This window comes from Vipera berus (assembly GCF_964194415.1).
Source record: "Vipera berus genome assembly, chromosome: 5".
Taxonomy (NCBI): Eukaryota; Metazoa; Chordata; class Lepidosauria; order Squamata; family Viperidae; genus Vipera; species Vipera berus.
This window is the reverse complement of record NC_138207.1, coordinates 14,170,159-14,192,988: the sequence shown is the minus strand read 5'-3', so window position 1 is coordinate 14,192,988 and position 22,830 is coordinate 14,170,159. Positions and strand designations below refer to the sequence as shown.

At 38.3% G+C, this 22,830-nt stretch overlaps 1 protein-coding gene across 7 annotated transcripts in view; it reads left to right on the top strand.

The window, feature by feature from the left end:
* NAALADL2 (N-acetylated alpha-linked acidic dipeptidase like 2) overlaps positions 1 to 22,830 on the top strand; it is a 649,741-nt gene that overhangs the window by 272,890 nt on the left and 354,021 nt on the right. For all 7 annotated transcript variants that reach the window (XM_081328125.1, XM_081328124.1, XM_081328126.1 and 4 more), the window contains exon 3: positions 8,003 to 8,273. In XM_081328125.1, the coding sequence (XP_081184251.1) occupies positions 8,003 to 8,273 (271 nt within the window). The remainder of the gene's footprint in view (positions 1 to 8,002; positions 8,274 to 22,830) is intronic.

Below are 22,830 nucleotides of genomic sequence, written 5' to 3'. Positions count from 1 at the left end.
GCAGGTTATTTTTTAATAGCATGTGGTAGAATATTTAGAAAAAGTAACATGATAATTACTATTTTCTGTATCCTCCAGTTGAGAGAAAAAGAGATGTCTGGCATATTAAGCTGTGCTTTGAAACTTTTCAAGGGACACATTTTGATGTATATTGGGCTGACTTAGCACAGCAAATTTGAGTTTTTCCAGGGCATTTTGATTCCCAATGGAGCAAATATTATAATTTGGTTATTCGTTGTAAAATAATCTCGGTCTTTTTCATTGATGAGATCCAGGACAACTACTATCCAGTACAGTTGGGCTGACTGTCATGTGCTTAGAACCACAGGAATGATAAAGCACCAAAAACGGCTGATAGTAAAGGGAAAACACTCTGAAATCCAAGTAACTATATTTAGATTAAAAGCTTTATGAATTTGTGCCATTATAGATGTTCAGATCTGTCTGGACAGAAGAATAATGCATTTGCATGGGGCTATTCACTGATAGAGATTTATATTTCTAAAAGGCAATTCTGTGGATTAATTGCAATGCGTTGTTCAAATGTCAGTTACCGGCTTTTGATGGATCAGGCTGTGTACTTTTTTGTGTTGGAGGAGAGTTAAGATATAGCTTATCATCTGTCTTGTGTATCTTTTGCCTGGAACAAAAATGTACAAGGAAGAGATGTTGGAAAAAAACAACAGAAAGAAAAAGAGCCATCTTTTTTGGTGCCAGAGGAGTTTGACATGATAGGAATGAATGTTGAAGATATTTGCATTCTCTTTTTCTGGAATGGCATGCTTTCACTTCCCCCTCCCTCCAAATAAGAGATCAGTTCATTTGCAACACATATGCACACTAATTCCCTACTGTTATTTCTCGACCAATTAGACTTCGGGAAGAGGTAAATGGAAAACACCAATTTAAGTTGTGGGCCCGATGGAAAAGCAAGGAGGGAATTAAAACACAAAGACAAGTAATATTTGAAAAGCAGGCACACACAACTGCATGTTTGTATTTCACCCCAGGATGACAGCTTGTGATGGAATTTCTGCCCATAAGGCTCCTTTATAGGAAAACAATAGCTCCGTGGTTGGTTGCAAATGTTTTCACCAAGGTCTTTCCCTGCTCCACTCAGACAAAAATCCATGTTAATAAATATATTTTCAGAGCAGTAGCCTTATAGGGTTCACCACTATGTATTATTGCTAAGATACAGTGAATTCACATATTACATTGCCATTACGTGGACATCAGATATAGTATTATAAATCAAATGACTATGATAGGTTTGTGTCATCTACCCATCCACTCAACTACAAGGATTTCCTGAAGTAACATTCATGTAAAATATTTAAATGGATAAGTGGAATCACACACTGTTATTGGATGTGTGATTCAGCCCATCCAAATGATTGTGGTTATTCTAATTACTAAATGATTCTTCATTTCACTGAGGGGAGGGCTGTATTGTCAGACTAAAATCAACATATTAGCTTTCAATGCTGGTTCAAGTTCAGAATGTTTTTAGAGCGTCACCTTTGCATATTTTCCCCATAAATCAATTTCTGATCAATTTGTGCATTTAAAAAGCTGCCTAAGAAGTTGGTTAGTTAATTATTTCTCATATTCCTATGCAATTATGCTGATGTATCTATTTCTGAATGCAATTTTCTTTCGAAGTATATATATTTATGAATATATTTTTATCAATGTTCCAAGAATTGTGGAATCGAATGCACAGCTCTGTTCTAATCTACTGATTGGATATGAAACTTTGTATTAAAATTTGGAGGCATTGATTTCTCCAGTATTTCTAAGGTGGAGGGTAAAATTTATTACAGCTATAGATGTGGTCTGCAAAATCCATAAGACCAGGAGATGGCACCAAAGAGTTGGGTTTTTCTGCTATATGGGGAAGAAAGCTTACTTATCTGGGGTTTGCAACCTAGATATGTAGCCTTAAGCAAAGGAGAATTTTCTACACATGGGCATGGATAGTAACTTCTGTGCAGCCTTTCCAAACTAGGAGCCTTAAAGAACCCAGGAACTGTAATGAATGTACATAGGTGGGTCTTGATTTTGACCTTTCCCTGATATGTTAACTTCAACTTCCAGAATTCTACAGGCAACATGACCATTGCTGAGAATTTTGGGACCTGAAGTTCTGAGCTAGGTAACAGAGGCCTACTATATAAGAAACATTTTAGACATTTGTCTAAAAGTCAAAACAAGGACTCTTTTAGTAGTGGCTAGTGACATTTTGCACAATCTGACAAGATTCACTCTGCTCCTGTCCTCTAACTACTGTTAGAGTTGTGTGTAGAGTTGAGATTCCCATAATAAAGTTTAATTTCCTGTTCAAATTGGAACAGATCCTTTGGGAATGAAGCATGTCCATTCATGCAGAAATGGTCCTTTTGGGTTTGTGCTGCCACCACGTGGCTGTTTTGGGAAATTATACATTATGCTAATGGGCCAGTTCATCCCTCCCTTTTTGTGATGTATTTCCCCTCTTTCTGAGCTAACTTCCTCCTTCTTGTTGGCTCTGGGCCTGATATCCTCCTTAACCAGCAGACATGTGACAACAGCAGACATGTGCTCCAGATTCATGTGCAGATGCTGTGAGTTATTACCAACTTCTGACCTTGGAAATACTGTGCAAACATCATCTTAATGCATCCCACCTGCTGTATTCTACTCTACATGCAATGAAGGTATTTTTAGATGATAAAGGGTGTTTCCACGAGTTCTGCTATCTGGAGAGAAAGCTGTTAATGGTAATGGCATCTGCTTATATAGACCATAGAAGTCTTAACAAGGGATTAATTACAGTGCAACGGCTTTGATCCAGAATAGGGTTCATTGATCTCATCAAGAAAGATTCCTGTTTCCTGCCATCTCTCCCGCACTCCAAAAAAGATTCTTCCCTTAGTCTGCAGCACTGACTCCCAAAATGATTGCTCACATTCAGGCACTGTCTGTGATTTAGTTCTGAGCAATTCTGATTCTATATTTGATCTATGAGTTTCACTACAGCTGATGGTTTTGTTTGTTACAGCTAAGCCTTTCCAACAAGAATTGCCTCTGTTTGCCATATGTGATTTGACTCTTTTATGAAATAATAGTGCAAGATAATCCTTTGCATATTGAAAATTCAAGTTTCTATCCCACATCTGTGGGAGGAAAATACCCACACTGAGTGTATATGGTAGCAAAAATGCATCCTTAGAAGCTCCACAGAAATGAAATTGACAAAATTTGTTCAATTTCTGTGCCAATAATCAGCTTTTACCAGCCATGCTGATTGATCCACATCATACTTCCCATTCATGCCTATTTTATATCAAAATGCTAGTTTCTATGAGTGTTCATTTTTTCTATAGAGACAAGATGTATCCTTCCACCATTTGGGACTGTCACACTGCTGTGCTGAAAAGAAATACTAGCATTATGATTGTTGTGAGCTGCTGAGCTGTATAGACACATTGCTTTTTCCCCTTCAGAAACTTTGCAGCTTTTTTCCTGACTCACACAATTGCAGTTAGATTGCTTGTAAACAATGATACCTTGTGGTATATCTCTGAATTGATTGAACCAATGGTTTTCAACTGCCTTATCTTATATGTGAACGTATAGGCCAAGGCATTGGAGCAGAAGATTGGGTAGAATCGTTCAATACATGCTTGTTTGTAGATTTGTGATTCCATGGCCAATGAGTAAATAAGGCCAACAGGTAAAGAGAAAAAAATTATTCATCAGTGATAATTGGATCTCTTCCACAGCAGGAAATACCTGCATTGGGATGGTTATGCTATTTATACACATGCCAAGCACAATTTATAGCAAAGGATTTGACATTGATTTAATATGGTTTTTCCTTATATGGTTAAGAGACAGACAGACAGACACACACTGTACAAAGGTACTTTGTTTCATGTACAGTATAGTCCTTTAAAATGGTGATGTCACCTTTCCATCTTAAAATGTCCTGACATACGTAAAGGATTATTACTTTGTATGTGACCTATTCATTTAGAGAAGGGCTTTTACTTCTCCCTACTTTAAGAAAAAAAAGAGAGAGATGTCTGTTTGTCTACCCATCTCACTCTCCCTCCATTCATCTTTCTGTCTTTCTATTTACCTATCTATCATCAAAGAGCCTTGGTGGAGCAGTGGGCTAATGCCTCCTTAAGTAACACCAGCTGCCTGCAATTAGTGCAGGTTCGCATCCCACCAGGCTCAAGGTTGACTCAGCCTTCCATCCTTCCGAGGTAGGTAAAATGAGGACCCAGATTGTTGGGGGCAATAAGCTGACTTTGTAATAATGCCACTTGGGGTGTGTGTGAAAGCCCTAATAAGCAGGCATATACATAGAATGAAGGCTACTGCTAAGCTTGTAAGCCGCCCTGAGTCTTCGGAGAAGGGCGGGATATAAATGGAATTAAAATAAATAAATAAATAAAATAAATAAATAAATAAATCACTACGTAGCTATTTATCACACTTAAAAACATTATGAAAAAGTATTAACATCCTTCCGTAGTTTAAAAGACAGACAGTCAGATAGATAGAATAACAGAATTGGAAGGGACCCCTCTGTTAAATCAGGAGACCCTATTTCAGAGTCTTTTTGTCTTCTTTGTTTGTCTTCTTAACTTTAGATTAAGATTTCTGTGCTTTGTGTAGTGGTTGATTTGTCCAAACTCTGTAACAAAAGTTGAATTAAACATGGGTGAGCAATGTTTAAATTCATCCATCAAATGCTAAATAGTAAGTAGTGAGAAAGCAGAATAGGTGTGTGCAGTCGGGAAACTCAGCAGTTTCCATTTAAAAGATTGAAACAAATTGTGACTTTGGTGCTTTCTAGAGAATCTAGTTAAATCTTACTTTTGCAGGATTAAGAATTGAAGGACATAAAGACTAACTTTCAAGAAAACTCTGCTCTAGGTTGGGAACCACTCAGAAATTTTATAGGGTATCAACCTGAATATGTTTGCTTGGAAGTAACTCCATGTAGACTGATCAAATATATTTCATACTAAAGTATAACTTAAATTCACTGACCTAATCTTGCTAGAAATTTTACTAGCATGTTTTTTGGAAGATTACATTATTCACAAGACTAATTAAAAATATGTCATATCTGCTGATGGGCTTTAATAAAGCTTAAGGCATGATTTGCACCTGCATTTTAATATTCTGAAAATAAATTATGAAGTAAATAAGGAATGCAATGCTTTTTAAAATTCAATGAAGTATATTGTCACTAAAGTTTTAAAACCATTTTCATTTAATTATTGAGTAGAGAGCATCTTTCATTTTGCAATGGAAAGAACGATTCTGTAATTGTAATCTTCATTTAAAATTACCCCCTGCAATGAAGAATGTGCTTATGATGGGAAAGTACCTCGATCTTGTTTGCAATGGGATGGCTTTTCTTTCATTATTTAGTCTATTAATGCTTTCAGTACTGATGGGATATGTAGATACTACTGGAGCTTTTGTGTTAATCAAATGACTTGGCACGTATTGGGACTGTCCAAGTTCATGTCATTGCATTAAAGGTCAGAGCCGATGAAATCACTGGCTTGTAATGTACTAGTGATTGGATTAACTTGTCTATTTTGTGCAGACTATTTGAAGACTTATTGGAGATAAAGTGGAAAAGATTAAGTCCAAAGAGCTGACCTTTGGCTATTATTCCTCTTGAAAAGAGCTCACAAGCCCTCAGCGTAAGCCTACTACTCTTGAAAACTGTGTGGTATTAGAATAGATCAGAGGTGACAAATGTCTTGCTAATTTGTTTAAAATTAATCTCTGTTTGACTTTTTTTTCAATTAAATGGGCACCACAAGACAAATGCAAAGTCCAACGTGACCAGATTTGTGGTTCCTCTAAGCTTGACATCTAACCTTTACTTCATCATTCTGTACTGCCCAAATAACATTATGTCTCTGAAGGATCACAGCACTTTGATAAAGTAACCAACAGAGATTTTTCTTTTGGGACTAATGGAGAGACAATTTTAAAAAAACAACAACCATGGAACATTGCATTCTTGAATACTGTATGATAATTGCAGCAAGATTATTATCTGCTCTAAAGTGGAACGGTTCAGCTGTACTCATAATAGGAGAATGGTTGGTGAGGATGATGGAACTTACAGAGATGGCTAAATTGACTTCCTTGCTTAGAGAAAGACATCTATGTTTACTGCTGACTGGAAAACCCTTATAAACTTTTTGCATGAAACAGAAAAGCTAAATTTTTAATTTCTGGTTTTGATATTTTGAAAATATTAAATAATTGGAAAAAGAGAGTATTTTTTGTAAGCATAGAGTAAAAGTTAACCATGAAATCATACTTATATTTGCTTTCAAAGGAAATTTGAAGCTTCTTTTTTTCTATTTTAACTTTTCCTTTTGCATCTTTGTTTTTCTTTTTCCCTTCTTTCCCTTTTTTTAACTTTGTATTAGTTTTTGTTAGTTTTTATCTTCTTTTTAAAACTTTTAATTAAATGTATACAAAAAGAAAAAAAGTAAAGTAACCTTCTAAGAAAGAGAAAGTAGGAATTGAAATGGAAGACAGATGACCTCCAATGAGAACAGATGCTTATTATGCCATTCCTGGATTGACATATAAATGACAATTGACAATAGAGACATATGGGAAAACAAATCCTCCTCAGATTGTGACAATGTGAGATATGGTTTCTACTATAGCTTTGCATATTTCTTAACAACATGGTAAATGTGGTATAGAAATAAAAGAAGGATTATAAACTTTATAGTAAACTTTGTAGTAACTTTGATGGAGAAATCAAGCTTAGGCAATTAATGATATGATTTGACATAATTGTTATTTTCCATAAGTAAATTCAGACAAATAGCAATAGCAATAGCACTTAGACATATATCACTTCAGAGTGCTTTACAACCCATTCTTAAGAGGTTTACAGAGTCAGCATATTGCCCCCCAAGAATCTGAATCCTCATTTCATCAATCTTGGAAGGATGGAAGGCTAAGTCAACCTCAAGCCAGTCAAGACTGAACTCCTGGCAGTGGGCAGAGTTAGCCTGCAATACTGCATTCTAACCACTGAACCACCATGGTTCCTAAATTAAAATCCTTGGGAAAACCATGAACAAACTTCTTCCTTCACAATAGTTTTATGGTGCTCAATTCTATTTTTTTTATATTTCTTCTTCTATTTTTATCCTGCCTTTATTACTTTTTATGTGTGTGTATATAGATAACTTTTTTTTAAAAAAAAGCGATATATATGTGTGTGTCTGTGTGTCTGTGTGTCTGTGTGTCTGTGTGTCTGTGTATATATATATGTATGTATGTATGTATGTATGTATATATGTATGTATGTATGTGTATATATATATACTGCTCAAAAAAATAAAGGGAACAGAAAATAAGACATCCTACTATTAAATACAGTACATTGTGTTGTTTAAGTGTTCCCTTTATTTTTTTGAATATATATATATATATATATATATATATATATATATATATATATATATATATATATATATATATATATATATATATATATATATATATATATATATATATATATAGTCATTCGGGTTTTTTCCCATGTAGAATTGAAGGTGTAAAAGCTTTTACACCTTCAATTCTACGTGGGGAAAAACCCGAATGACCAAAGTCAAAGTTTCATCACCTCTACTAATTTTTGGCTCAGATCTTGGTTAATATGCTGGTTGAAACTACCTAATGTGGTTTTTAAACTATGGCTTTAACATGCTATTGTGCAAACTCAGATGATTGTGATTTATTCCTCAATTATGCTTAGGTAAACAATGACTTAATACAATAAGTAAACTCATCTAGTAGATATTCATAGAGCAACATTTCTTTGTTTCCTTGTTTTATAAAAAAATAGATTCTAAGTTACCCATATACATAATCAAAAGTTTATTTATTTTTTTAATTGAAAAAGGCAATCTGTACACATAATGGTGTTTGATATTGTTTCTTGTAGAGATTTGGTACAGCAGAATGGAAAAGAAGATAGAGATGTTGCAGCAAAACTTCTGGGTCAGTGGACATCCTTGGGTCTTGAAGATGTCCAGCTTATCAACTACACTGTCTTGCTTGACTTGCCAGGCTCTTCTCCAAATACAGTGACTCTGAATAACACTGGGGAATGCTATTATCCTGATGGACAGCCATGTAACAAAGAGACCCAAACTCACCACAGTCAAGACCTTCTGTACTCCTATGCTGCTTACTCTGCCAAAGGAACTCTCACGGTAATATGACCCATTTGTATGTGTTACATTGGTGTAAAAATCAAGCAGAAAGGGGGGAAAAACTCATGTGGGTGTAAGCCTGTTAAATGATTAACTGTATTCTGTTACAATGGCAAGATAAATTATGGAGGTCACAAATAGCAGTCATGAAACACTGTGATCATGTCTATGGATATTCTCAATGATCCATGTCATGGTTGTCCCAAAGGTGCTTTTCCAAAGGTAGCTGGACTTTCTTGGTTGTTGTTTTTTTCTTTGAAAATGTTTTGCTTCTCATCCAAGAAGCTTTTTCAGTCTCTCTGAGGGTCATTCAGACCACTTGGGGGGGGGATTATCTGTATCCTCAGAGTCAAAGTGCAAATGGGTGTGGAACCTTCTTGGAACTGCTGAAAGGACTGTGTTGTAAACAGGAGATAAGTAGTATCGTATCCCTGTCCCTCTGTTGAGTTCAGTTTTGACAAAATGGCTTTTTTTTACCCCTCAAATCAGTGGTCCTCTCTGTCCAAGAATCTGAACTTTGCTGTCTTCAGAAGGGTGGCCTTTGTCTTCCAGATGCAGATGGACTAAACCAATTGCTGCTAGTTGCTACTGCAACTGCTGTCACAAATGGTCACATGTCATGATGCTTTACAACACCATCACTTAATGATGGAGTTACTTGTCCCAATTACCATTGTTAAATGAGGACTACCTGAATACTAATCAGGACTAACTAAAGAAGTGCTGCTTCAGACAGGAAGGTGGTTCAAAGATTGGTGAGTATGGTAGAAAAGATTATTGATAGTTCACTTCTGCTATCCAGGACATGGCATATAAGCGATGCTTGAGCAAGGTCCACAGGATTGTCTGGGCCGCTACACATACTCTCCATGACCCGTTTTCCTTGTTACCTTTTGGGAGGAGGCTTCGTGGTATCCGAAGCAGAACTTCCAGATTCAGTTTTGTTCCAAATAGCATCAATCCCTGTGAAGTCTCAAGTTCTCTCTCTCTCTCTCTCTCTCTCTCTCTCTCTCTCTCTCTCTCTCTCTCTCTCTCTCTCTCTCTCTCTCTCTCTCTCTCTCTCTCTCTCTCTCTCTCTCTCTCTCTCTCTCTCTCTTTATACATATACATATACATGTGTGGGTGTATGTGTGTATATATACTTTCTTTTCAGAGCAGGGAACAGAATTTTGTTTTAAATGTATTCCAGTGTGCCCACAGTAAAAAATGGCAATAAAGATTCTTATCTTATCTTATCTTATCTTATCTTATCTTATCTTATCTTATCTTATCTTATCTTATCTTATCATCTTATCTTACCTTACCTTATCCTATCCTACCTCACCTCACCTCACCTTATCATCTTAAGTGTTCTCAACCACTTTGTAGTTTATGGATCAGTATACATGATAATGACTATTTTGCTTGTTTAAATTTGGAAATTATCCATCAAAGAAAAGATATCCATGTATCCTTGAATAAAAAACAAACAAACCTCACTTCAGTTTCAACCAGAATCAATGCATGGCTTTTCCCGACACAGAGTAGAATGCACTCTTAATAAGGAGACATCTACTAATGAGATTATTAATTAGAAGCAGTCTAATTCTCCCTTCCCCATCCAAAAAAAAAAAATTCCTCTTAGGTCAACATGGCTGACTACAACATGAGAGGATTAAAACATAAAAATCTTATATACCTAACTTTATTGCTTGGATAGATCAATCGTCATTGTCATTTCCTGGAGTCTTAAACTGTAAGACAATTCATTTATGAAGTAACTTTTTTAATAAAAAGGAAGAAATCCACATATATTTATTAATGTTTTATTAATATATCTAGTTTCATCATCAGTATTGACTAGATAGAGCCTACGTTTAAAATATCCTTATTTATATGATAATGTTTGTTCTCAAACTGTACAGAGAAGAACTTACGAAACAATTTTTCATCTGAAACTTCTGCATGATTATACATACCAAACCTTTTCTGCTACTTGTATTTAAAGTTTATTTTGTTTTAGGTGAGAACTGAGCATCGATGTGAATAATCTAAGCCCAAAGGAATTTGTGATCTATATATGTGCACAGAACAAAGAGCATATGGGGAGATAAATTTACAAGCATCCCCACCTGCTTTTGAGCAATGCCTGATCTGGATATATGTAGGCCTCAAAAACTGAAGATGCATCTGGTGTTCATACTGTATAATTAAACTTAGCCACCTGCAAATGTAAAAAGAATTAGGGCTTTTGCTAGACACAAAGCCCTATTAAGTTTACCTAATTATACATCTCCACCATCTGAGTTAATGTAATCAGTGCTGTGATGGTGCAAGTTTTCTACAAGATGCCACAACTACTTATATCTTTAAGATGAAGAGGCTAATTCCAATAGTAAGATTTCCTTTTGAAAACCATGGCCTGATTGCATATAATTTGCAGTCCTTATATGTCACATTGATGAAGTTAGCATCCCCGGTCCATTGTCCCTAGTTTCATCTTGAATCATGGTATATGTGAGGGGAGACATTAATCTCGTATCATAATTATACTATGGGGAAAGAGAGACAAATGGAAAAAAAGTGTATTGTAAAGCAAAAACACAAAGCACACGGCTTACATGTTTGGAAGGCCAGGTTTGCCTCAGGATCATATTATCAACATTTTGTTATTTTCATGATATCTTAGTTTATATTGGAGTCCTATGCTTCCAACAATCAGTGGTGTCTCTATACAATAATAACAGAATAGAGTTGGAAGGGACCTTGGAGGTCTTCTAGTTCAACCCCCTGCTCAAGCAGGAAACCCTATACCATTTCAGACAAATGGTTGTCCGATCTCTTCTTAAAAACCTCCAGTATTGGAGGCAAGTCGTTCCACTGATTAATTGTTCTAACTGTCAGGAAATTTCTCCTTAGTTCTAAGTTGGTTCTCTTCTAGATTAGTTTCCATCTGTTGCATCTTGTCCTGCCTTCAGGTGCTTTGATTAGCAGGATACAAAGATGACTAAAGGTAATAGGCAAAAGACACAGCTGCTGTTTTCAGTTCCAGAGAGACCTATGGAAAATATAGGTCTGCTTGACTTCCGGTGGCTGCGCGGCGCCGGAGACAGCCTTCCCGGGCTGCCCGCGGCTCAGCTGAGTAATTTTCACCCGAAACAGCGCCAATCAGCTGTTCGGGTGAATTTGAAGCCCCCTCCTCGGGAGAAGAGGAGGGGGTGAGGCCCCAGGTAGGGGTCGAGTTCTCCGGGGCCGCCTGAGCTTGTAGCTTGGGCGGCTGAAGGATCGAACTCCCCCGTAGCCTGGGTCGCTCCCAGCTGGTCAGCGTCTCTGCTCCGGATTTCTTGGAGCAGAGCCAGGCGTTTGCAACCACCCCTGCCTGAAGGAAGGACTATGGAATAAAAGGAGCAGGCAGAGCGGTACAAGAGGAAAAGGTGAAGAGGATTATTATATTTTACTCTCGAGCTTGATGGACTTTTTAAACTTAAAGTGAAAGTGCGTCACAAGTGAAAGTAAAAGATGGCGGCTAAACCTCCCCCAAAAACTCTTCGGAGTGCTGGATCTTCTCCGGTGCAACAATCATCATTGCAGGCGTTGCATCCTCCTGATGTATTGACACCGAAGGATTTACAAGATGCTCTTGAAAAACATGCCCAGGTAATTTTGGAATCAATGGGTGATAAATTTGCACAGATGGAGGAGAAATTGGAGAAATTGGAGGAGAGAATGGAAGAGAGGATGGAACAGAAGTTCAGTGTGATGAAGGTAGACATTTTGTCTTCAGTGCATAAAGTGGCTGAATGTGTGGAAGATCTGGATGAAAAAGTGGAAGATTTGACTCAAAAGAATGCCATATTAGAAGCAAAAGTATTGGAGAATGAAGATTTAAGAGACAAAATGGACAGAGAACTGAGTCTTGCTCAATATTACCAGATGCAGTTTGCTGTTAGAATCAGAGGCTTAAAAGAGAATATTAAGGAAGATTTAAAGCAGCTGATTTCTGAGGCTCTGGAAGTGGTATTGAACCAGCCAGCATCTGAAATAAAGGGAGGCATGGATAAAGTGTTTCATGTGAATTCATGGATTGCTAGACAGAGAAAGCTGCCTAGAGATGTGGTGGTTTATTTTGCAAAGAGGGAAATTAGAGATGAAGTTATACAAGCTGCCTATGATTCTAAAGTTGTGATTGCTGATCAAGAAGTTTTGGTTCTAAAAGAAATCCCTCCAAAGATTTTAAGGAGGAGGAAGGATTTTACATTTCTTGTGCAAGAGCTCAAGCAACGAGATATAAGGTTCAGATGGGAGATTCCAGTTGGGTTGATGGTGATGCATGAAGGTAAAAGGTACCGTCTGGCTACTGTGATGCAGGCGCGTGATTTTTACAATAACGTTTTAAAAGCAACCCCATCATCACTTCTGGAAGCTGCAAAGGGATCTGGAGAAGGAGAACATCAAGAGGCTGAAGATGGACAGACAGAGGAGAACGGTGCTGGAGGAGATCAAGCTACAACTTCTCTGGATGATCCTAGAGAGCAGAGGGTGACGCGTGCTGCTTTAAAACGATCAAAAAAACAACAACAAAAGAACAAGATCAGCAGAAGTCTATGGAACTTCCACAACGTACTTACAGCCAAGCAGTGGGAGGAGCACGGCCTAAAAAAGATAGTCCTATCAAAGCAGTGCTCCAAGAGCTTTGGGATGATATGCATGGCAACTAAATTTTTAACTTGGAACGTTAATGGACTAAATTCACCACAGAAGAGGAAGAAAGTTTTTCAATATTTAAAACAATTCAAGATAGATGTTATATGTTTGCAAGAAACGCATATTAGGGTTGTGGATCAAAAGTATTTATCGAACTCAAGGCTGGATACGCAATTTGTTGCTTCTGCAATGAATAAGAAAAATGGAGTGGTTGTTTATGTTAAAAGTGCTTTAACAGCAGACTTAATTGAAGCAGATAAGCATGGAAGATACGTTATGATAGAGCTGCTGCTAGAAGGTAAAAAGACGCTTTTAGTTGGATTATATGCTCCTAATCAACAACAAGCTGACTTTTTTAGTTTACTTCATACAAAGCTTACCCAGTTGGATTATAAATCTTTTATTTTTATGGGGGATTGGAATGGTGTTTTGGATGTACAGATGGACAAGGCTGGAGCTTTTAAGCGCGTCCCAAGTCATGCTAGACTGCCTAAATCCTTTTTTTAAATGAAGGATGACTTGGAACTGCGAGATATTTGGCGCGAGAGACATTTGCAGGAAAAGGATTATACTTTTTTTTCTGACAGACATCAATCTTTTTCTAGGATTGATTTTATTTTGTTGACTAATGATTTTTTTTAAGGACTAAGAAGGTGAAGATTTGTGCAAGAACTATTTCTGATCACAGCCCAGTTTGGCTAGAGATTGATAAGGAGAATAGAGATAGGCGCTCGTGGCGCGTAAATGAGAATTTGTTTAGAAATCAGAGAAATGTGGAAGAATGCAAACAGCGGATGAAGGATTTTTTTGAAATTAATATGAATAAGGGCACCTCTATGGACATGGTTTGGGATGCTAGTAAGGCCTATATGAGAGGGGTGTTGATATATATGAATAATAAACATAGACGTGCTGTGGAAGCTAGGAGGAAAGAACTGGAGAATGAAATAAAGGAAAAAGAAAAGGCTTTGATTTTGAATTCAGAGGATGGGAAGATTAAGGAGGCTATTAAACTGTTAAGAGGACAATTTGATAAATTAATGGCTGACCAAGTGGCAACCAATTTGCGGTTTGCCAGGCATAATACCTTTTGCAACGCCAACAAACCAGGTAGATGGTTAGCTTATAGATTGAGGAAAAAGCAAAGGGCTTCTAATATAGACAAAATTGAGCATAAAGGAAGGGTTGTGTTTCAACAGGACCTTATTAAGGATGCTTTTGTGGATTTTTATTCTAAATTATATGCTAAGGAGAAGATTAATGAAAAAGACATTGATATATATTTGGAGAATGCTAGCATCCCGGTTCTTACGCAAGTACAAAAAGAGGGGATTAATCAATTAATTACAGAAGAAGAAATTTTTACAGCAATTAAGGAATTGAAGATGGATAAAGCACCAGGTACGGATGGTTTGTCTGCGGCTTATTATAAAAATTTACAATTAGAGATTATGAAACCGTTAAAGGAACTGTTCCAGACAATCCAGAGGGGGGGAAAGGTGCCACCGTCTTGGAGAACAGCTTTTATTTCCTTGATTCCGAAGGAAGACCAAGATGCTACTCAAGTTAAAAATTATAGACCGATATCGCTTTTAAATACAGATTACAAGATATTTGCTAAGGTGTTGGCTAATAGACTGATGAGGGTTCTGCAACAGGTGATTCATGGGGACCAAACGGGGTTTATCAGTGGTAGGCAAATGAAAAATAATGTGAGGCATATAGTTGATGTGTTAGAGTTTTTGAAAAGGAACAACCAGATCCCTGCGGCGTTAATCTTTCTAGATGCTGAAAAAGCTTTTGATCAATTGAATTGGCAATTTTTGATGAAAGTTTTAGACAAAATGGATTTTGGGGAAAATTTTTTACAACCGATTAGGGCATTATATCAAAAACAAGCTGCCCGAATTATAGTTAATAATAGTCTGACAGAAGCATGTAATATTGAGAAGGGCACAAGGCAAGGGTGTCCGTTATCGCCCTTGTTATTTGTATTAACATTAGAGATATTATTGGTTAAAATACGGAATTCGGAAAAAATTAAGGGTATACAAATTAGAGATCAGGATTATAGATTGAGAGCATTCGCAGATGATCTGGTTGTTACAGTGACCCAGCCAGAGAACTCTGTTGTGGACCTGATGGAGATAATAACACAATACGGGAAGGTTTCTGGATTTAAAGTTAATATACAGAAAACCAAAATTCTGGCCAAAAATATGACAGTTTCGCAAAAGGCTCTCTTAGAAGGATTAACTAGATTTGAGATTGTTAAAAGGGTAAAATATTTGGGGGTGCCTTTGTCACCCTCTAATACAAAGTTATATAAAAATAATTATGAAAAACTATGGGGGAAAATTCAAAAAGAATTGGAGAGTTGGGAAAAATTGCAATTGTCCTTGTTGGGACGGATCGCAGCAGTGAAAATGAACGTCCTGCCTAAATTTCTATTTTTATTTCAAATGATACCGATTCTTAAGAAAGATTCTAATTTGGAGGAATGGCAGCGAGGTATCAATAAATTTGTTTGGGCAGGGAAAAGGCCACGAGTTAAACTTAAGATTATGCAGGATACTCGTGAGAGAGGTGGTCTTAAAATGCCCAATCTTAAACTATATTATGAAGCTGCTGCATTAGTAGGAATAAGTGATTGGATTAATTTGACACAAGAGAGATTATTAAATCTTGAGGGCCACGATTTGTTGTTTGGCTGGCATGCATATTTGTTGTATGACAAGAAGGTAGACAATGTGTTTAGAGTGCATATTCTAAGACAGGCATTGTTGAGAGTTTGGAAGAAGTATAGACATAAGCTAGATTGTAAAATACCACTGTGGGCAATTCCAAAACACGCAATAGAAAATATACATGCTGGTTTCAAACATGATGTGACTACGTACAAGGAGATTCTGAGCTTGGAAAGAAATGTCTGGAGTTTGAAATCATATAGCCTCTTGCGAGAAGAGAAAGTTGTTCAAAATTGGTTTCAATATACTCAGCTACGGGCCAGGTGGAAAGAAGACCAGAAAATTGGTTTTACAATGACTGATGAAAATTTGATAAAACAAATTAGAAATCAGGGCCCCGCACATATCAAACGGATATATCTTGCATTGATAGAAATTGACTCAGAAACAGAGCTTGTTAAAGATTGTATGATTAAATGGGCCCAAAATATTCAAGAAGTTGTTACAATGGATACGTGGGAAAGGATTTGGGTGAGGAACGTAAAATTTACACAAGCTCAAAATCTAAGAGAGAATTTTTACAAAATGTTTTATAGATGGCATTTAGATCCTAAAAAGCTTGCAAGTATGTATCCGAATTATCAGCCTAAATGTTGGAGGTGCGGTGACGAAGACGCAACATATTTTCACATATGGTGGACTTGTAAAAAGGTTAAGGTTTTTTGGATAAAAGTCTGGTGGAACATGCAGAAGATTTTTAAACAGAGGATAAAGTTTTGTCCGCAACTTTTTTTGTTGGGAATAATTACAGATGCTACAGTTGTGGACACTAAGTTGATGTTGAATTTAATTACGGCAGCAAGACTCTTAATAGGTCAGTATTGGAAGAAGGAGGAACTGCCGACTATAGGAGAATGGACTTTAAAGGTTTCCGACCTGGCAGAGATGGCAAAGATATCGGCCTATTTGAAAGATCATTCGCAAGAACGCTATATTATGGAGTGGAGAAAATGGATTGAGTATATCCAGAACAAATATGGGACTAAAAAGTTTCATGTAGCATTTGAATAAGTCTTCCCTTCTTTTCTCTTTTTTTTTCTCTTTTTTTATATATTTTATATTAATAGTCTTTGTAGTTATCCTATATGAGCTAGAGAGTGATAGATTTTAGAGTTTACGGTTGTGAGCATATGGTTGTTTATGATTCTTTTTTTTTCCTTTGTTTTTTATACCTTGTACTTAGCTCTGGGAAGTCGGGGGGGAGGGGGGGAGGGGTAAGGAGGGAGGGATAGGGGAGGGGTAGGGGGGTTTGTTAAAGATAAAATGTATGATAAAACTTTTCAATAAAAAAAAAGAAAATATAGGTCTGCTTCTTCTCTTCTTTTATCTTACTGTTCTAATGGGAATTGAAAATGAACCATTTTGTAAATGAAAGTGCTAATCTGACTTGCTTCTCTATACATCAAAGATAACACACCAATAAAAAGGTAAAGGTAAAGGTTCCCCCGCACATGCGTGCTAGTCGTTTCCAACTCTAGGGGCCGGTGCTCATCTCTTGTTTCAAAGCCGAAGAGCCAGCGCTTGTCCGAGGACGTCTCCGTGGTCATGTGACCGGCATGACTAGATGCCAAAGGCGCACAGAACGCTGTTACCTTCCCACCGTAGTGGTCCCTATTTTTCTACTTGCATTTTTACGTGCTTTCGAACTGCTAGGTTGGCAGAAGCTAGGATGAGTAACAGGCGTTCACTATGCTACGCGGCACTCGGGATTCGACCCGCCAAACTGCCAACCTTCTGATCGACAAGGTCAGCGTCCTAACGCACTGAGCCACCACGTCCCTTTTAACAGACCAATATACCCATGCTAAATATATTTTTATAGCATAGGTTTGTATATTCCACATATAGAATGAAATAATATGGTATTTTTAACACAGTCTGTACAGGAATGAGGAAGAACATCTCTATAAGAATATAAATTGTGTGCTTCTGAAATAGAGGCTAGGAATGCAGCTATTGGATATTGTAAACCCTATATCTCTATTTGCGTGAATGTCCACAAAGAGGAGACAAAGGGTCTAGGTTGGGGTGTCAAACTCTCAAGATCACATGATGTGTCGTGATATATCGTGACTTTTTCCCCCATTGCTGGCAATGGAGTGGGCAGGTTTTCGGCATGACGCATCCGGCCCCTGTCCAGTCAGTTTGACACCCCTGATCTAGGTGACTTCACCTGCATCATGACATCATTATGTAAATTATGCAAAATGCTTCCTGTACATGATTTATTTATTAACATTATGACTCAACTAATGGAACTGATGCCATAATCAGAATGGTATCTTCCAGATGCTATTTCTAAATGAGGGTAGCAACCTTTAATAGGGGGAATATGCAACATTCTTAATAGTCTAGCACAATATCCCAGACTGTGATGTTGATTTGAATTTTAATCACTACCTCCTAATTCTGATGTATTAGTAATTTAATTTGTCCAGCATGAAACAAATCAAGACTGAAATCTGCATTCAAATGTTACTTATTAAATTCATAGTCTACCTTTCCTTCTCAAGTTCATAGAGCACCGTGCCTTCCATTCACACCTACAATTAACCTGGGAGATTGGTTTGTCTGAGAGATAGTGACTGTCCCAAAGTCATCTGGATAAGTTTCATGGCTGAACGTAGCCATGAACGTGGATGTCTCCCATCCTAATCTATCACCTTAATCATCATATTGAGCTCAGACAGCCATATCCTATAGAACAGATTATTGAGGGAAAAGTTAATGATTTAAACACTAAGTAGAACATGGTTAGCTGTATTTCTTGAAACAACCAGAGGGATGCTTAAAACATGATGAATGGAATAGATTTTTCTACATATCTTTTCCAAAGTTTAAAGTAAAGTCAATGCTCTTTTGAACTGACTCTACTTCCTGGTGAGTTCATGAACATCCATGTTGTATTTCTTGGCAGCTATAGATAATGGATGTGCATTGCCTCCTCCTAGGACTTTTTCCTAAATCATCTGGGCATTCCTGATGCCTAAACTTTGCATATTTTTTCAAGTTCATGCAAGAATGGATAGATGCTGCCACCTCATGAGGTTTCCCAAAATGTCAAAGAACAAAATTTGGTATTTTGATTATTTTACACCTGATAACAGAATTACAAAGTTGGAAGGGACGTCAGGGGTCTTCTAGTCCGAACCCCTGCTCAAGCAGGAGACCCTATACCAGGGGTAGGCAACCTTGGCTCTTTTATGACTCGTGGACTTTAACTCCCAGAATTCCTGAGCCAGCCATGATGAGGGGAAAGGGAGAGGTTTCCAAGCTTAGCCATGCTGGCTTAGGAATTCTGGGAGTTGAAGTCCACAAATCATAAAAGAGCCAAGGTTGCCTACCCCTACCCTATACCATTCCAGACAAGTGGTTGTCTAGTCTCTTCTTAAAAGCCTTTAGTGATAGAGCACCCACAACATCAGAAAGCAAGCATTCCACCGATTTCTTGTTCACAGTGTTAGGAAATTTCTCCTTAGTTCTAGGTTGCTTTTCTCTTTGATTAATTTCCATCCATTGTTTCACTGATAATTAATTGATAATACCTCACTTATATTTGAAATCTGAAACAACTTTTAAAACAGAGATCTGAAGTTGATTGAAATGGATGATAATAGATTTGAATTCCAAACCTGTAAATTCAATTGGACATAATAAAGTGAGATCCACGATTAATAAGGACCACATCTTCATACACTTTGCCAGACAGATGATCTCTGGGCTCTGAAATAATGCAGATTTTCCTTGCTGATTAAATGAGAGTGAGCCTAAAATGCCCAGAATCCAGAGAAACTACATAATCCATATAGCTTTAGCCATGCCTTTCAATACTGAAGGTGTTTAACTTTTTTCTCCAGCAATATATAAATATATGACTCAATTTCACTCCCAAAGGCACTTTTCCTCTTCTTGAACTTCCATAACACTGAGTAACATCTAGAGATGGGAATAGGGTCTTCTTTTGTTTCAATAGCCTTTGCCTTTTCCCCCAAGCCTTTAATTAGTTCTGCCTTGCTTTTATGCAGACAACTACATTAAAAACTCACATCCAATAGCAATAGTAATAACATTTAGGCTTAAATACCAACCCATAGCAATAGAATAGAATAGAATAGAATAGAATAGAATAGAATAGAATAGAATAGAATAGAATAGAATAGAATAGAATAGAATAGAATAGAATAGAATAGAATAGAATAGAATAGAATAGAATAGGACCTTGGAGGTCTTCTAGTCTAACCCCCTGCTCAGGCAGGAAACCCTATAGCATTCCAGACAAATGGCTGTCCAGTCTCTTCTTAAAAACTTCCAGTGTTGGATTATTCACAACTTTTTGAGGCAAGTTGTCCCACTAGCTAATTGTTCTAACTTTACATGACTCTCTGGGTGGTTTACTATGTAAAAGTATTATAGGTAGTCCTCGACTTACAACAGTTCATTTAGTGATTGTCAGTGGCGTAGCGTGGGGGGTGCAGGGGGGGCCGGCCGCACCGGGCGCAACATCTGGGGGGGCGCCCATTAAGCTTGCCGGAGGGGGACGATTCCGCTTCGCCGAGGGTCGGAGGAGCGAGTGAGTGAGCGAGCGAGCGAGCGGGCGGAGCGTAGAAAGCAACCGCATTCGCTGCGCCCAGCCAGAGCGGGATCCCGTCCTCTCGTGGCTGCGGATCGCCTCCTTTCTCGGGTGGGGGTGGGGAGGCTTGGCGGTGTCTTGCCTCCCTCTCTTTCTCCCGCCGCGGCTCTCCTCCGCTTGGCTCTCAACCTGCAAGCCCGGCCCCCCCGACCCAGCTCCCGCCCCCGTCTCCTCCTTTCCCGGAGGTAAAGATAACAACTGCAGCTGCCGCACCTGCGGCTGCTTGCTGCTGCTGCTCCTCCTCCTCCTCCTCCTGCCGTATTGACTCTCTGCGGCCACTCGGTTCCCCCTGCAGGAGGCGATCGGGACCGCCCCCCCAACACACGTCGCCAGCAGCGAGAGTTTCCAGCCAGGCCGGCGAATCTTTGGGGTGAGGTGCCAAAGAGAAGGAGGCGGCTTGGCTTGGATAAGCAGCGTCTGGGCAGAAAATAGGTTGGGCGCCGCAGCAAGTATGAATTCCTGGGGTACAGCCTAAGCAGGCAAAGCTGCAGGGTGGGTTGGTTGGCTTTTCTGGCTTTGGAATAACCTTGGGAAGCTGAGGCATTGTAAGTTGGAAGTCATTGTCGCCTAACATGTTGGGTCAACTCCACGCCACATGCTAAGCCATAAACCGTGGTTGGTATCCAGGGTTTAGGACAAGATGGAGAAAACTAGCCAATTGTGGGATCATAAATCTTGATGAAGCCCATCATCGCTCCATGTGATGTATGCACTCAATCTACAAACGTACGGTAGTCCAAGCCTATTCACATCTGTTGTAAGGTCATTCTCTTGTGGGGTTTATCCTGACGTCCACTAAGAGTGGAACAAACATGCCCCATTAACCATTTTCAACGCCATGTCCTCTCTTTGTCTCATCCTAAATCACAGCTGAGGCACCTTAAAGTTGCCTTGTTTCAGTTTTAAACTAGCATTTTCCCTCTTCTCCAGAGACCCTTTTTTGCCTTGAACCTAACTCAGGGGTAGGCAACCTTGGCTCTTTTATGACTCATGGACTTCAACTCCCAGAATTCCTGAGCTAGTGGAAGAGACTCGAGTGCTAAAATCCACAGGTTAGGGGGCGCAAATTACTTGCCTTGCCCCGGGTGCTGACAACCCACACTACGCCACTGGTGATTGTTCAAAATTACAACAGCACTGAAAAAAGTGACTTATGACCATTGTGGCATCTCCATAGAGATGTGGCAAATGGCATGGATTTATGACGGTTGTGGTGTCCCAGGGTCAAGCAAAGTCAATGGAGTAGCCAGATTCACTTAATAACTCTTTTGTTAACAACTGCAGTGATTCACTTAACAACTGTGGCAAGAAAAGTCGTAAAATGGGGAGGGTCTTCTCAGGGTGCCGCCGGTAAATGATTGCCGGTGGGTAACACCCAGGGGGAGGGCCTTCTCAGTGGGTGCGCCTCCCCTCTGGAACCAGCTGCCCGTGGAGCTTAGGACTGCCCCTGACCTCCGTTCATTTCGCCGGGAGCTGAAGACCTGGGTCTTCGAGCTCTCTGGCCCAGGCTGAGAATTTTAATTTTAATTTTAATTTTAATTGGTTTTTTTTACTTTTTCAGGGATTGATGTAATTTTTTTAATTGTTTTTAACTTTAGTATTTCTTGTTTTAAATACCCTGTAAACCGTCCTGAGTCCTTCAGGAAAGGGCGGTATATAAATCCAATTAAATAAATAAATAAATAAATAAATAAATAAATAAATAAATAAATAAATAAATAAATAAAAACATTCTTAACAAATTCTCACTTAACAACTGAAAGTTGTGGTTGAAAACTATCTGCACTTGCATATGGCCCCAACAATCTATGTCTTCATTTTACCGACCTCGGAAGGATGGAAGTCTGAGTCAACCTTGAGCCCCCATCAGAATCAAACTCCAGGCTGTGGGCAGAGTTTGCCTGCAATAATGCATTCTAATCACTATGCCACTTGGGCTCTATAGACGTGCCTGTAAGCTAATGTTCACATAATAAGATATCTTTGTATGTGTATTTCTAATAGAAACACGTTTGCATATATTTGCTCTGGTTTAGAAACTGGCTCTTTCTGCAATGTAATTAAAACTAGCAGAATTAACTCTAATAGGGCAGATATGTTATGGATGGACAGCTATCCGTTTCATAAACTTTCATGAAGATGTATGTTAAATGCTTGAGCATATTCATGAGTCTTTTACATATCTTAATGACAAATGAGATTTTACCAATCTATAGAAACATATAATATACACAGACAGACTTTGGCCGTTGCATTGAAGTCTGCTAAATTAAATTCCATTCTATCAAAGGTCCACTATTCCTTAAAAGAGATTAACCCACAAGAATTTGCACTGTAAAAATCTACTAAGGAAAATGTGCATATCAGAATGATCTCGCTTTCAAAAAAGATTTCTTGGACAAATTACATTAACAGTCACACGAAGTTGCATACTAAGTCTCCATATGGCACTAGGCATTGTGAATCTAAACAGTTGCAAAATGTGTCATGATTTCTT